A 16,724-nucleotide genomic window follows, 5' to 3' on the forward strand; every position below is an offset into this window, starting at 1 on the left:
GGAACAGAAGTGAGTGCAAGGGATAATATTGTAAAAAACTACCCTGGCATAGGTTCTGTCAATAAAAAGTTATTTAAAAAAAAAATAAAGAGCAATAAACTGAGGATCAAAAAAGTAGAAGGACTTATTCAAGGTCACACAGTAAACAAATCTACATGTATTAGCTTCTTCAGTTTGCTTGCTGTCTTAGGGAGGAGAGAGGTAAAAAAGGGAGGGAAAAAATTTGGAACTTAAAATCTTATTAAAATGAATGTTGAAAACTATCTTTATATGTAATTGGAAAAAATAATATTCTATTAGGTGGGGGAAAATTTTAATTAAAAAAAAAATAAAAGAAACAAACCTAGGTTATCCTAAAGTCTAGGGCAGAACATTTGATCTGGAATTAGGAAATTTGTGTCATAACTTTTCTGAACTTTAGTTACTTTGTAAAATGAGAGATTAGGAAAAAAAAAATGGTCTCTAAAGTTCTTTCCTATATTAAACATTCTTAACAGAGATAATTTTTATTGTTGGGAAGTCCAGTAAGCGATAAAAGAAGTTTTATAGTAATTCATATTTACATATTCCTTTAAGTTTGCTTTGTCTTTTTTTTTTAACCGGCCCTCAACTTTATTGACATAGAGAAATTCCATTGAGTAAACTCTATCAATACAGGATGTTCTACTAGAAATTATCAGAGGCAGAATCAGAATTGAGATGTCCAGCTCTCTTGCCACAAGCCTTATTTTGTCTGGGATGGGTTACCTACGTTTGTCTTTTCAGGAGAAGGACTAGGTACTTACCCCTATATCCTTCCTATACTCTCTCCAACAAAAGGCTAACTCCCCTACTTGTCTCTGGGACTGTTCCCTTTTTTTCTTTTCTGAGACCATCTTTCTCACCTGCAGAAGAACAAGAACATCATTGAAAAGGAGGACTCGGTCAGCTCGCACTGGGCTGGCCACCACTGGCATGTCCTGGCTGTCCTGAAGCACTCGCCGATCTGCTGTGCAGAGGGCGTCCTAGAAAAGGTGGGGGAAAGGGATGGGCACAGGGTCTTAGTAGAAAGGGAATTCAGTGAAATTCAGGAGCAGCCCTGGTCTCCCTCTCCCCAACTCCATCCTGCCACAAACTAACCCTTCCTGGGACTTCAGACCTAAAACTTCCCCTGTCCCTCCTCCAAAAGTCTTGGTGCTGAGTAGAAAGCTGGACAAAATCCAATGCTCAAACACTAGGGATGGTTAAAAGTATGCCAAGAAAGATGTGCAATGCATGTTTGCTGCCTAAAAGAGGAGGAGGTAGGGAGGATTCTGCAAAAGGAGACCAATCAATGCAGATTGAGGAATCTAGAGATTTTTTTTCCAGATGAGGCAATAGCAAAAATTCATTTAATTAAAAGAGATTAACAAGAAAACACCATTTTGTACCTATGCCATTAAGTAATTTCTATCATTACCATAGAAATATTGAATTGAGTAATATCTAAATACATTTAAAAATTGGGAGTCCTTATAGCACCCCTTTAAGTTCTAGGTAAATCTAACCAATAAAAAAACCACAAAAGCATACAAGGTCCTGAATAAACTTTAGAAAAGTTAAATATGATAGACATCTGGCAGCCATTGAATGAGAATAGAAACATGCAAGATACTTTTGTAAAAGTGTATATATATATATATATATATATATATATATATATATACACACACACACACACACACACACACACACATACATATGTACTTTTATAAAAACTGGTCATGTATTAGAATATAAAAATTAAACAGATGCATAAAAACCAAAATATAAAACACCAGATGGTCTTTAAGATTTAAAAGCCTCCCCATTGCTTCCTCCAAAAGTCTTGGCCCCGAGAAGAAGGCTAGACAAACCGTCCATGGCCTGAGCACACTCACCACCAGCCGACTGCTCAGCGTCCCCCACAGAGCTTGGGTAGCTGAAGCCTCCTCCAGAGCTTGTCTGATTAAACTCTGCAGGGTCACGAAGCCATCAGCAGCCTGAATAGCCAACTCCCGGGCAGGGTGGTGCTAACAAAGGAAAGTGGCAAGTGAGAGTTCTACAGGACAGTCATAAGAGCTAGCATTTATCTAGTGCCTTAAATTTGCAAAGCACTGCATTTATTATCTCTCTTTTGATCCTCACATCACAACTCTATGAAGTGGGTGCTGATGTTATTTTACAAATGAGGGAACTGAGGCTGAGAAAGGTTGCATAGGGTTACACAGCTAGTTTAAGAGAGATTTCAACTCATGACTAATATGGAAACATGTTTAACATGATTACATATGTAGTCTATATTGGACTGCTTGCTGTCTTGGAGAGGGAAGGGAGAGAGAGAGAAGTTTGGAACTCAAAATCTTGCAAAAATGAATCTTGAAAACTATCATTACATGTAAATAAAAGAATAAATTAAAATATTAAGTGCAAAATAAATAAGGAAGAATTTTTTAACAATTAACGCTGTCCAAAAGTGGAATGGGTTGTGTCATGATTTCCCAACCACTGGAGGTCTTTCAGAAGTTGGATGGCCATTTGTCCAGTACAGATCTAAAAAGTTGGCCCCTGGGACTCCTTCAGGTTTTGAAATTGTGAAATTCTATGATTCTATGATGCAACATATCTGACCTTCTCCCTAGACTTCAAAGTACACACAGAATTGGAAACCAATCTCTTGGATTCTGAACTAAAAGATCCCAAAATTCCTAGACTTTATCTCTTTGTGCCTTAAAAAAAAAAATCACATTTAAATGGGCAGAATACTTTCAGAAAAACCTAAAAAGACTTATATGAGCTGATGCGAAATGAAATACACTGTGTACAAAATAACAGCAATATTTCAAGATGATCAGTTGTGAATGACTGCTATTTTCAGCAATATGATTCAAGACAACTGAAGGTGAAAAATGCTATCCATAAGCACAGAAAGAACTGAGGGTGTCAATGCAGGACTTTTTACCTTCTTTATCTTTTATGAAGGTTTTTTTGGGGAGGGGAAGAGCATTTATGCTTTCTTTCATAACATGACTATTATAGAAATGTTTTCCATGACTACACATGTATAACCTAAATCGAATTGCTCGCTTTTGGGGTGAGGAGGGAGAGAATTTGGAACTCAAAGCTTTAAAAATGAAATGTTAAAAATTAAATTGTTTTTACATGAACTGGGAAAAATTAAATACTAAATGGAAACAAAAAATATTAAAGAAAACAGAAATATACCTAATTTTAAAAATATATATCACATTTAGAGCAGGAAGAGAATAAACATGAATAATTGCTTCTTTATTTTGTGTGCTTAACTATAAACCTGTCTCGGAATCCAGTGGTCTGAGAATTTATGAACTCGGTATTGATGAAGGTTCTGTGATTTGTAAATGGTTTTATGCCTTTCTCCTCCACCTGCTTTCCCTGTGGGCGGGGGAATCTTTAGGGGCAGGGGCTCCATCTGCCCTCTCAGACCCCTGGGGAGGAGCTGCGTCTCCCTCAGGGAGGGGCTTCCCCTCCCAGGCAATACCTCACCCACAGCATCTCCGAGTCTCAGCAGGAGAAGGACGTACTGCTGCACATGATCTGTGAGGGGCTGGCAGAGGACACCGGACAGGGCCGCTGCCCCCGAGGTCTCCAAGGTCACACTGGTCAGGAACTGCTTCAGCGCCTTCCTCCGGCTCCTCCAAAACTCGCTGTCCTCCCATGGACCCAGAGAAGAAATTACCCCTCAGTGAAACCTCTGGCTTTTCCCTTCCTTCATCCCTCTCTGTTCCCGAGTCTCTGGGGGGCAGGCTCAGGATTTGAACCCAGCTCCTGAGATTACACTCCCTCCCATAGGCTTTGGTCGGTGATCTATTAATAGGCCAGGGAACACGGCCACTTCTCCTGGCGTTCAAGGCCTCTCCCCAGGCCCCGACCCCACACGACTCCCTCCCTTCACTCACCTCTTCTTGCTGGTGGTCTTCTGAAAGATCTGCACCACCACACACCTGGTGTATGTCCCAAAATACCTGCAGGAGCAGCGTTGTAGGGGGCTCGCGCGGAGGACAGCAACTCCCCCTCCGCAGCTCAAGCCCGGTCTCCCCGACCCCTCCCCAAGGGAAAGCAGCCACGGGCGGTCCCTGGGGCAAGGCCTGCAGCCGGGGCCTGAGCAAAACGCTGGTACAGACCCAGAGAACAAGCGGGGCTGCTCTTTTTTCTCCGTTTTCAGCTGGCTTTTGCCCTCCAGACTCTCCCAAAACAGCCTCAACGCACCTTGGGTCGTTCAGGCTTGTCTCAGGGCTTTTAACCGAGGGTCCCTGAGCCATTTTTAGGTTTTTTAATAACTCAGCATAATTTCTTTGGCATCCCCCTTAATGCACGCATTTAAAAAGCCGATTCTGAGCAAGGGCCCGCCGCTGCTGGTAAGGGGCTGGGGGGTCCGGGCCGGCACTCACTGTCTGTAGGCCTCCAGGAACAGGTCCGGCCTGTGCAGGAGGTGCACGGAGTGCAGGCTGAAGGTGGCCGGGGAGCGCAGCCTCTGCCTCAGCGTCCCGAGGCTGGCCTGGGTCAGGTCCCGCAGGTGCCGGCCCTGCTCCGTGAGCTTCAGCAGCAACTGTACACACTCCCGCTCCTTGCAGTCAGAAGGCTCCCCTTAGACAAAGAGAGAACGGGGCTCACCTCCTGGCGCGGGCTGGCCCCCAGAACTGGGGGTGGTGGCCCTAGTCCCTGCTGGGGATGGCCGGACGCCCCTTCTCCTGCCACTGCTCACACACCCGCGTGCACACCCCCATTCACAGCGGCACACTAGCGGGGATCGCTGACCGCTGGGCAGGAAGACGCTGGTCATCCTGACACCTTTAAGTTCATCTGCTTTACCTTTTCTCCCAAGCCACAAAACAATAAATCGGCAGACTTGGCCGATTTCAGAGACCGAAGTGCTACCACAAAACATTTAACAATCGGCTCTTGTGGGCAGATTTAAGCTCACCTCAGCACACCTTGACCGACTTTAGATAATCTGAATAAATCCCCTCGGTTGTTTGAGGTATACCTACCTATGGCAGATAAGAGATTAATTAGAGCCGAGTTGGGTGGTTAGTGGAAAAGAAGTAAAGGAGATGAACAGTGGTGAGGAGTCAGAGAAGAAAGGGAGGAGTCACCCAAATCCCTATCATATACATTATAATATGCAATATCACTTCTACTATAACATAATAGACATATATATATCCAATAATACAATAATGATAAAAAAAAACATAAATAACATGATATTATATTATGTGATTTATTTGTTGGATTCAGGGGTTTGGGTTGTCTCCAATTTCTCACAACCCCATTTGGGGGGGTTTTCTTGGCAAAGATTAGAAACTGGAAAGGTTTGCCATCTCTAGCTCATTTTACAGTTAAGGAAACTGAGGCAAACAGGATTAAGTCACTTGCCCATTGTGACAATATTGCTATTAATATCTGAGGCTAGATTTGAATTCAAGATAAGTCTTCCTGACTTCAGGCCCGGCACTCTATCCACTGTGTCACCTAGCTGCTATAGTGTATTATGTTTATATTATGTTATATATCAAACACACTGTTTTATGCTATGTTATGTTGTATTATATTTTATTGTATCATGTTATATATTACATTATATCACATTATATTGTATTACACTATATTATAGTTATAGTAGCCCTTCTCAGATCTTTTCAGAATGATTTCACATATCTCTTCTCATAAACTCACCATTCTATCCAGGCATCTATTTGCATCTAGTATCATAGATAAAGGAACTTTAGAGGCCGAACCCCCTCATTTGACAGATGAGGAAAGGAAGGTTCAGAGAGAAAGCACTTGCCCAATGTCGCTATGATAGCCAAGGAGCAGCATTCCCTCTCCAAGCTCTCAGCCTTAGAGGGGCTGTCTCCCCTTCCTTCTCACCTCTGCCTCCCAGAGTCCCACACCTACCTCATCCAGGAGGTCTCTGCAGACTGGTAGTGCTGTCCACTGACACCCAGACTACTTTGCATTCATTTTTGCATCTGTCTAATATACCTTGTATTTATTCACTTGTGTATCAGCCATTTCCCCAAGTAGCAAGTAAGCTCCCTGAGAGCAGTATCCTGGGCACCTCAAACAGTGTCTGGCACAGTTAAGTTAGGAGCTTAATAAATGCTTCTGGAATCAGACTGAATTCTCTGCTCTGAGGCTTATGCAGTTCTCCAAGAACCACATCAGGTTGATGACTGAGCAAGGGCAAGAAGCCCAGTCTCTTTCCATGCATTTGGGCTTTTAGGACTGGGCAAGCTCAAAGCAAAGGAGAGAATCTGGCAAGGCACAACTAAGTTGGGTCTCGGGAGAGGGGTAATCCAGACCTAGATCTGCTGCTTGCTGTGTGATTTTTGACTAGTAACTGAACTCCTCTGGAACTCGAGAACACGAGGATGGCACCTGCCCTAGGTAGCTCCAAGGATGTGGCAAAGACCAAAAAGTTCTTTGTACACTACAAAAGCTCAGGACGCATGGAAGGGATGGTTAGTTATTGTAGCTATTACTGGAAGAGTCTGTAGAAAGCAGGCTTGAGTCAGGAAGGCCCACCTTCAGACACACACTGGTTCTGTGGCTCTGAGTACCTCCCAAGACCCCCAGGAAGAAGTCTCTAAGTTGAAAGTAGCTGCTGATACACAGTGGAAATGCTTATTAAATTTAGTTAAGTCATTGTCTTTGCCATAAGGGCCAGACCCTTTTCATAAATGGGGAAATTGGGGCCTTTTATTACCCAAAGATAAAAAAAAAAAGACTCCCTGATGTAGTGTTGTAAGGACTATTTTACAGAAGTAAAAACTTGGGAGTATATCAAATGCTAAATCCCTGTGACTTGCAGAAGATCACACTGCTAGGAAGTGTTAGAAGAAGAATTTGAACTTGGGCCTTCTGACTTGGAGTCAGACATGGTCCTCATCCTACAGGATGGAGCCAAGACACAAACATAAATATGTCCAAGCAGGCAGAAGACAACGGCCTTGTCCCTTTAGCATCATCTTTGTTCCTCAGCTGCTTCCCCTCCCATTCATCTCCAGGAGACAAAAGTATCTTAAGGCAGAGAAAAACTTTGGGGATAGCCCCCCCACAAACGCTTAAGGGCACTTACCAGTTTGTCGGAAAGACAGCCTGCAAACTGATAAGGCCTGGAGAGTCAGAGAGTTGGACACAAAATGGGGATTAAGAGGAATCTCCATTCCTGCGTCAGAATAAGGCTTCTATCTCTGTCCTTGTGATCAGGACCATGGGCTAAAAGAGCTATTCTTAAAGCCTCAAAGGCCCGGAGCTGACTAAATTCTGGAATCCTGGCTCCTAGGGCAACGAATCTCCTTTTGGAGAAGGAGTATCTGTTACGAAGCCTAAGATTTAAAACTGCAGGGTCTCCTTATGGTAAAGAAAAAGTCCAAAGGCTCGGGGTTTTCCCCAGCCTCAGGAGTGGGCAGGGGGGACCGGCAGAGAGCACCAGAGACCAGCGCCCACCGCCCTGGAGACAATGGCCAACCACGTGCTGGGTCCAAAGCAGCAGAGGTGCATTTCCCCTCCACACATGGGGTTCCCTATGACTATGCCCTTAGCTAAGTAGCTAAGTGATGCAGGGGATGATATATATAGGCCTGGAGCCACAAAGCCCTGATTTCAAATTCAGCCTCAGACACTCACTGGCTGTTTGCCTCAGGTTGCCTCAGTTGTAAGATGGAGATAATAGCAGCCCCCTTGAAGGGCTGTCGTGAGAATCAGAAGAGGTCCTATTGTTAAAGCACTCAGCACAGTGGCTGGCACACAGAAAGTGTTCTGTGAATGTCTAGTCCCTCTTCCTTCCTATTTGTTTCCCTGGTTACAGCTGTTTCCTATGTGTGTTTATTCTTTACACTGTTATTTGCGGAAGAGTATAACCCAGTTGTTTTTTAATGTTTTATTATTAACATCCTTATTATCCTATTTTATTAAACGCCTTAGTTTTTGTTCCTTTATGTCCAGAGACTGATTAATAAAAGTAAAAACTGCATTGGGGGCTCACGAGCTATAATATGAAGTGGATACAAACTTACAGAGTATCTTGAGTCTGAAGAGATGCACTGAGCACCAGGGAAGGAGGAAGATGGGAGGGATGATGGGAGGATGCAATGAGATAATACGCTTACAAAAACAGTTTGCAAAAATGAATTATGAAATGCATTCTATTAATGTTATTATTAATACTTAAAAAATCTTTGATGTCATTGCTATAGATAGACTGCATCTAAGTCTAGCACTCTCCACCATACTACAAGTAAATAATTAGTAAATATTTGAGTTAAATTATCCTGTGAGTAGTTCATGTAGATTGGCAATATATCATTCTGTCTTTATATCCCCAATGCCTGCACACAGTAGGCACTTAAGGAATATTTATTGATTAACTGATTGAAAGAATGCTACCCTGAAAGACTCTAGTAGATCTGGGTTTGAGACAGGCTGGACAAGGGGATACACAGTGGGTTTATCCGGCAGAAGCAGGGTCTCAAGTTCATTGACCAAACCCAAAATGGGACCCTTTCCAGTCACTTCCCTTCCCCTTCTCCTCCCCGGGAACTCACCGGTCAGAAGCAAAGGCTCGAAGATCAGAGTGTTGATGCGGTCAAGCAAGGCCGAGAAAGCTTCTTCCGCTTGTAGTAGCGACGTCTCTTCGGGAGTGCACATGGTGTGGGGAGGAGCGTGGCTGGGACAAAGTCCCCAGGCCTCATCCAGGCCCACCTAGTCAAAAACAATCCCCATCTCACAAGAGGCCCCCAGAAGATCCCCAATCTGCCCCGCCACCGCCGCCAAAGACTATCCGAGGACCGGACAGAAGCCACCGCTGGGGGACGGCTAAGCAAAGTGGGGCATGATAAGTGGGGCGCAAGAGGGTCCTAGTCTGCCATAAAAATGAGGGAAATGATGAATGTCTAGAAGGATGGGAAGAGTCACACGAACTTGCCAAGGGAAGGAAGCAGGGCCCAGAAAACGATGCCATGATTACAAACAATGGAAACAACAAATAGTGCTGCAAAAATCACAAAAAATAAATGTCACCCTAAAGAAGAGATGTAAAAAGACACCGGCCCACTCCTCTTTACAAGCATGAGGTCTACAGCCGGATGAATACAGAGAGGATTGGCGAGACTTACATGAACTGATGCTGAGTGAAATGAGCAGAACCAGGAGATCATAATATAGTTCAACAAAGATACCGTATGAGGCTGTATTCTGATGGAAGTGGATTTCTTCAACAAAGAGAAGATCTAACTCAGTTTCAATTGATCAGTGATGGAAAGAAGCAACTACACCCAAAGAAAGAACACTGGGAAATGAACATAAACTGTTTGCATTTTTGTTTTTCTTCCCGGGTTATTTCTACCTTCTGAATCCAATTCTCCCTGAGCAACAAGAGAAATGTTCGGTTCTGCACACATATATTGTACCTAGGATACACCATGACCTAGTTTACATGTATAGGACTGCTTGCCATCGGGGGGAGGAGGTGGAGGGAGGGAGGGGAAAAATCGGAACAGAAGTGAGTGCAAGAGATAGTGTTGTAAAAAATTACCCTGGCATGGGCTGTCAATAAAAAGTTATTAAAAAAAAAAATAAGCATGAGGTCTATAAGAACAGTGTGTTTTCAGACTTTTTGATAGTCTTCGGTTTTGCTAATTTTTTTTGTGTTTCTTCCTCTTTTTTCCTTTAAAAAGTATTATTCATTTTAAAGAGCTCTCTGAGATGGAAGAGAGAAGGAATACTGAGTGGTGATTCTGATGATGTAAAAAAGAAAACAAAAGATAATCAATAAGATATGCTAAAAAAAAAAAACTTAATGCTGCAAAGTTATAGCTTGTAATTTCGCAACATTAATTTTTTTTAGCATATCTTATAATCTAATGTATATTTGATAGAAGAAGAACCTGTTTCTCTACATGACTTGTCTAGAGTCAAATAAGATGGTTCTGGGAAAAGAACGTAGGTCTCCTGACTCTCTGAGTAGCCCTCTGTCCCCCAACCTGTTCTGCTGAAATATAACTCTTATCCTTTTTCTTTTTTTTTTTTTTAAATATAATTTTATTGCTCTCTTTTGTTTTTACCTTACCCATGTATCTTTCCCTCTTTCCTTGGGAGCTATACTTTATTACAGTATATTCTTAAAAAAAAATGTTCCACCCCAATGTTCCCCCCTCCTCTCAAGAAAGGATTTATGAAAAGACACCTCTTCCTACTCCTTTCTGATGGCTAGGAAGACTTTCTTTACACTGAGCTGAAATCTGTCTCAGCAATTCCTACCTTCTGTTAGCTCTAGCCCCTGAAATTTAGTCTTACACATTAAACTCTTCAAAGATTACCCTCCAAACTCTCTAGTCTTCCCTAAATCTTCTCTTCTCCAGGCGAAACAAAAATTCTTCCCATCATCTTTTAGCAGAGAGAAAGGAGATGGATTGCAACCAGGGGATTTCTGGACCCACTGCGAGAGCCTGAATCAGCTCGGATTCAGTGTGATCAGGGCTTCCCTAAGTGCCTGCCCCTTGGCCTTTTCTGCCCTTAGACAGGCCCCACCACTCCAAGGCGGCGCTGCTGCAGCTCTGTACCGGGCCAGGCACTTAAGGCCCCGTAGAGCTGCCCTGCAGCAACTCCCAGGCTGCCAAAGGCAGTGCATCCAGTTCTTTAAAGAAACAAAGGAGTGGGGATAAAGGGGTGGGGTGGGGGGGATGGGGGGGTAGGGACAGGGGCTGGGTGGTGCAGTGGATAGAGCACTGGCCCTGAAGTCAGGAGGACCAGAGTCCAAATCTGACCTCAGACACTTAATACTTCCTGGCTGGGTGACCCTGGGCAAGTCACTTAACCCCAATTGCCTCAGGGGGGAAAAAAGGAAACAAAGAAGGGAGCAGAAATGCGGGAAGGAGACCCACAAACACAAAGGTCTCAGCACGAGTAATTCCCCCTGAACAAAGCAGTCCCGCATTTCCCAGAACCTGGAACCTGCCTCCAAAGGTTCACGTTTGGAACTGAAATATCTGTGAGAGATACTTGGGACTCCACTGAGGTGTTGCTCCTGCACGTTACCTGTCAAGTGAGGGGCAAGAGTAGAGTCATATGCATCTAATCTGGAACAAATCTCTGATAAATGATGCAGGCTGTGGCCATTGGAGAGGATCACATCCCTGGCTTGACATGGGCCTCCATCGACCGTCACTTTACAGGCCTCAGAGGCCCGGGGTACCTCTTTCTCGCTTCTAGACCGTCTTCCCTATCAATCTGCCTAGACTCCCTGAGTAACACTCACCTCCAATGTATACTCAGCCCCTTGGGTCCCTCAAGAACCAAACAGAATGAACCAAAAGTGGAAGAAGCCCTCCCACTACAAGGCCTTTGCAGGCCCTTACTGGAATGATCTATACTCATGTTACGGGAACTCTAAAACTGTGAACCTGCCAGTATTCACAAAATATTTCCTACAACCCATCATATATCCTTACCTTCACCCAATTGCCTGAAAGGTACAGAATAAATAAGGTTCCACTACATATAATGGTTTGTTTGTTTGTTTGGGGTCTTTTGGCAAAAAAGAAGCCTTTGACTTCACAGATTAAAATACTAAGGGCTCTCTTCCAATGAAGAGTCTCTCATAATTAAGATAATACAATATTCCTCGGTGAATGAAATCAGAGAGACCATTTATAAAATTTCAATTACTAACATCAGAACATAAAACATGAGAGAGATGCTCACCAAAGGTATTTGTCTGTTGTCCTATAAAGAATAAAAGTAGACAGTGAGTTCCTCCAATGTTCCTGTTTGTGAATAATATTGTATTGATTACTTCTGGCCCCAGAATATTATGGGCCAGAATATGATATAAAGTTGGATGGCCAGGCGACTGAATCAATAAATCAGTTCAAATACCTGGTACACCCATTGTAGATGATCAACAAAATGGACTGAGAATCTCACAGGCAGAAAAAGGTAGACGGGAACTATATCTGTGAAACTCTAGAGTGTTCATTTTGCATTTTCAGCATCAATAGTATCCACTGAATAGGTCAGATGAAGCTGTTTCCCCTTCAGTATGCAAAGCCCCAACATCAGTGCTAGGATGGCCCTAAGGGGAATTCTCAGAAGCCTTGGAGAGGGGGAGAATGAGGAGCCAGAGCTGTCCCTGCTGGAATGGCACCTGGAGGTCCTCAGCATCTGTGGTACCTCCCAAAGTGGCCCAGGGCCATCTGCAGTTACTGCTGGTTGCCTCCTGGCCTGAGCTGGGCACAGAACGGTGGGTGGCAGTGCCAATCCAATGGGACAAACGGGCTCTGTTTATTTTTCCCAACTTAGATAAGAGGAGGTGTGTTGTGGAGGAGGGAGAGGGTTGTAACCATAGGTTGTTCTCCCTCCATCCCTAAAAAAAGAAAGGAAAATTTAAGAGGCTATTTCCGAGGTCCTCCAGCTACACTTTCTCCCTTGGGCTGTCATCAATTTCCAATGGATGCAAATGCCTCCTGAGCCTTTCTCTTTCCTCTAACTTCTAGTCCTGGAGCCTAATTAGCTGTCTGTTGGACATCTCCAAAGCAGGACTAAGCATCTTTTCCCTTAAAGCTACCCTTCTCCAAACTTCCCTCTTCCTATTAAAATATAATCCTCCTGGTACTTGGGATCAAAATTGGGGAACCATCCTCAAAATTTCTTCTCTCTTTCTCCAAACAATCCTCAAATCTAACTGTGACACAGTTCTCAAATCCATCTCTTTAGCTTTACTCCATGGTTTCTGCCCTAACAAGGTCCACATTACCCCTTGCCTTTGACTATTGCAATAGCTTTTCAATTGGTCTCCTTAACTACAATCTCTCCCCTTTCCAATCTATTCTCCACATGGCTACCGAAAAGATCCCAAATCACAGCCAAGAAACCTTAGTGACCCCCCTTTAAGCCTTTCAAATAAGACGCAAACTTTTCTGTTTGGCGTTTAAAATCCTTCACAATCTGGCCCCAATATATTCCCCCCCTCCTCCCCATTCTACAACAACCTGGTCTCTGGACTGTTTTCCATACTTCTGAAGAACAGTCAGCCCTTGGGTGGAATGTTCTCACCTGGACTTCTTGAAACTCCTTCAAGAGTCACTTAAAGTGCCACTTTCTACCCAAGTTTCCTAATTATTTTAATGTTTTTGAGCCATTTCAGTCATATCCAACTCTTCATGACCCCACTGGAATTTTCTTGGCAAAGATACTGGAGTGGTTTGCCATTTCCTTCTTCTGCTCATTTTATAGATGAGGAAACTGAGCTAATCAGGTTTAAGTGACTTGTCCAGGCTCACTTAGGTAGGAGGTGTCTGAGAGGCCAGATTTGAATTCTGTAAGATGAGAACTCCTCATTCCAGGCCTGTCACTCTGTTCACCGAACCATGTAACTGTCCCCCCAATTATGCTGCATTTACTTATCTTCTTATATATTATTTCTTCCCAATAGAATGGAAGATGCTTGAGGGCAGAGATTTTTTTTTTCCTTTATATTCCTAGCATAGTGCTTGGCCCTTAGTAGGTACTTAATAAATATTAAATTAATGCCTCCCCCATCCCACTCTACTTTCATTAATACCCACTCACATCAGGTTAGTTGTTGACTGCCACATCAGACTGCTGGTTTATATTGCCTTTAGGGCCCATAAGAATCCCCAAGAAGATGGGAACTCCCAAATTGTCCGAGGGAAGGTCCAAGGGCCAAAGACATCCCTGCTCTTAAGAAGCTTCCATCTGTCTGGAGACAAAACCACCACATGGGAAACCAATAGGGAATACTACGTTTTTGTCAACTCTAAGAGGTTATGGATTTCTTACCTGGCCTTGTTCTTTACTTACTCTGAACTTCAAAACGTTGTCCCCTCTTCTGCCGGTTCACCCGGGTTATCTCACCACCAATCTACTCTCTCTGCAGCTTCCTCTGCCTGGCACAGCCTTAAGACCCATTCCCCTTCCCCCACTGGAACTTCCATTTGTGGAGGGAACCAGATCCCACCTCCTTTCCCACCCACTCCTCAGTCCCTGACCTTCTCTAAACCTTAAAAACTCTCACAGAGAACCAGGGGAGATGTCCTTGAATGGGGCACTCAAGGTCAGGGGACACTAGGTAAAGTAGAAGCAAAGGGGACCGTATCCATGCATCTCTCCTGCTCCAATACTCCGTGTCAGGAGGCGGGGAAGCCCCGAGGGAAGGAGTCAGGGCTGAGTCACTTTCTGCATCCAGACTGCGCCACAGCCAGGTCCCGGCAGGTTGGGCAGGCAGGGACTCGGGAGGAAGCTGGGGCACAGGCGAGGCAGTCAGACTGGTTGGGGTTGGGCATAGGCAGCGGGGGCACTGTGCAGCAGGCCTGCCATTCACTGCCCAGCCCTGTCCTGTTACAGATCAGGAAACTGAGGGCTTAGCTAGTAAACAGAGGCAGCATTTGAACCCAGGTTGTCTGACTTCAAAGCCTGTTTTCTCTCCACGGGACCACACTGCCTCCAGGGCTCATGCGCTGCCCACTGCACCATCCAGCTGCCCCGGGGGGTGAGGGGGGAGAGGGGGTTGAAGAGAGCTATTTGTCGCTGGGTCAGTGATTTCCTCCCTTCACAAAAGCCTCTCAGCACCTCCAAGACAACTCAGTCTTAAAGACTGGCACTGCCACTGAGAGAACGGGCTTGGCCCAAGGTCATGGAGCTACTTGGGGTCAGTGGCAGGACCGAAATCCAGAGCACCTGGGTTTCCAAAGTCTCTTTCTTACAGAAAAGGAGCTGAGCCTTGATGAATGAAGAGAGATGTTTGCCTTTGGTCCCAGAACCCACTAAAAGGCAGAACCAGAACCCATCCCTCATCTCCACAGCTCTTTTCAACACAACAGGGGAACTCCCCTTCCCAGCCCACCTTGCCTCCCAGGCTCCCACCCCCCAAATCTCTCATCCCCCCAAATCCAAGCTCTCGCCAAGTCATCCTTCAAGCATGGAATGCTCTCCTTCCTCATCTCCAACTTCACAGCAAGCCTTTCTCAAACCCTCTCAACTCTAGAGCCTTCCCTTTCTTATTATATTCTATATAACCCATTTATAATTTATACTCATTTGTTTGCAGTCCCCTCCTTGAGGACACAGGCTGTTTTTAAAGCCTCTTTTTATAATCCCCAGTCACATTTTTGACATTGATAATTGGCTTGTTTCCCCTTTAGTCTTGTCCCTCTGGATCTTTCCCAACTGAATCAAACTTCCAGTCAAGGCAACAGAGCAGACTCAGACTACTACTATTGCACAGAATTCATTATTCCCCCCCACAATGCAGTTCCTCCATCCCTACAGAGAACATTCAGTGAATATGTGGGGACAGCATCATCCTATTGCCCAGTACGCTGGATCAGGAGCTGGGAGTCCCAGCTAGCCCCTTCTTTGTGTCCTCAGCTGGACTGGATGATGTTTGAAATCCTTCCTACTTTTGAAAACACCCGCATCTAATCAAAGCAAAATAATTTATGGGTTAAAATTAAAGTAAGGGTTCTTATCAATTGGCGAATGACGAAAGAGATGATGGCATATTACTGTACCGTTAAAAAAAAAAGATGAAAATGACAGATTCAGAGAAACCAGGTAAGTCACACTGGAAGTGACACAGGAAATGAACAGAACCAGAACAACATACCCAAGGGATTACATCAGACTAAAAGGAAACACAATTCAGAAAGACTTAAGAGTGCCAATCAATGCAATGACTAACGATGACTTCAGAAGACCAAACCGACCTCCCACCTCTTGACTGAGAGCTACAGAATAAAACTTCTATTATCTGTAGGCACGGCCAGTGTGTGGATTTATTCTGGTTGACCAGACATATCTTTGACAAGGCAGGAGTTTCTAGTTGGGAGTTTTTGAGAACTGGTGATGATAAGGAAAAAAAGTGCCAAAGAAGTTCAGAAAGATCTAGAGAAGCAGAGAAAATGTGTTTAATATTTTAATATTTTGTTTGTTTTATATTTTAAAAAGCTTTACAAAATATAGATTATATTTTATATAATATATATGTAAAATCTCCTTTCTTGTTCTGTGAATATGAAAATGTTCACATCTGTTGACCTTGTGTTCAAAATTTTAAAAAGAAAAAAATCAAAAAAAATATACAAGTCACAGAGTATCCCACATATCAGAAAGGGTAGTGGGGTGTAGGGATAAGTGTTTGTACTCAGAAAGGATCGAAATGACATTATATTAGAGTCAAGGTACAGCATGTTCACCTGGGGCTGACAGACCCATCCAGCTCAGGATGCTCTATCACAAGTCGGGCACCAACAGTCCATGTGAACTCCATGTCCGGAGTGGAGATGTCTCTAGATTGGATGCTAGCACGCCCACCTTGCTGGGGTAGAGGGGTCCTTTACTAGTGTCTCTTAAGTCTCACAATTAATTCCAAAGAACTGCAGGGCCAGAGATTCTCTCCCCTAGCCAGGTTAATTATGGAACCTTAGGTCTTTTCAGTCAAATTTCCCCTTTGGGAGAGTCCTGGAATTTTCCCAAAGTTGGGATCTGTCTTCCATCAGACCAGGTGCTCTTGGAGGGGAGGGGGCCATGTTTCTTTTCTCATTCTGGGGGCTTCCACAGGTCACTGGGGTTTCCCACACATAAACATAGACTGAATAAGGTTAGTTTTTTTTTTTTTTTTTTTTTTTTTTTTAAAGACCTTGAAGCTAGGAATCCTAGGAGTG

The 16,724-nt window shown here is 44.0% G+C and overlaps 1 protein-coding gene across 2 annotated transcripts in view; it reads right to left on the bottom strand.

The window, feature by feature from the left end:
- The window catches only part of ALS2CL (ALS2 C-terminal like), a 50,009-nt gene that overhangs the window by 24,759 nt on the left and 8,526 nt on the right, over positions 1 to 16,724 (bottom strand). For both annotated transcript variants that reach the window (XM_023497999.2, XM_012543448.3), the window contains exons 2-7: positions 8,589 to 8,745; positions 4,428 to 4,623; positions 3,936 to 4,001; positions 3,518 to 3,683; positions 1,899 to 2,030; positions 885 to 1,004 (exon numbers count right to left, since the gene is read on the bottom strand). In XM_023497999.2, the coding sequence (XP_023353767.1) occupies positions 885 to 1,004; positions 1,899 to 2,030; positions 3,518 to 3,683; positions 3,936 to 4,001; positions 4,428 to 4,623; positions 8,589 to 8,691 (783 nt within the window). In that variant the 5' untranslated portion in view covers positions 8,692 to 8,745. The remainder of the gene's footprint in view (positions 1 to 884; positions 1,005 to 1,898; positions 2,031 to 3,517; positions 3,684 to 3,935; positions 4,002 to 4,427; positions 4,624 to 8,588; positions 8,746 to 16,724) is intronic.

This window comes from Sarcophilus harrisii, chromosome 1, assembly GCF_902635505.1.
Source record: "Sarcophilus harrisii chromosome 1, mSarHar1.11, whole genome shotgun sequence".
Taxonomy (NCBI): Eukaryota; Metazoa; Chordata; class Mammalia; order Dasyuromorphia; family Dasyuridae; genus Sarcophilus; species Sarcophilus harrisii.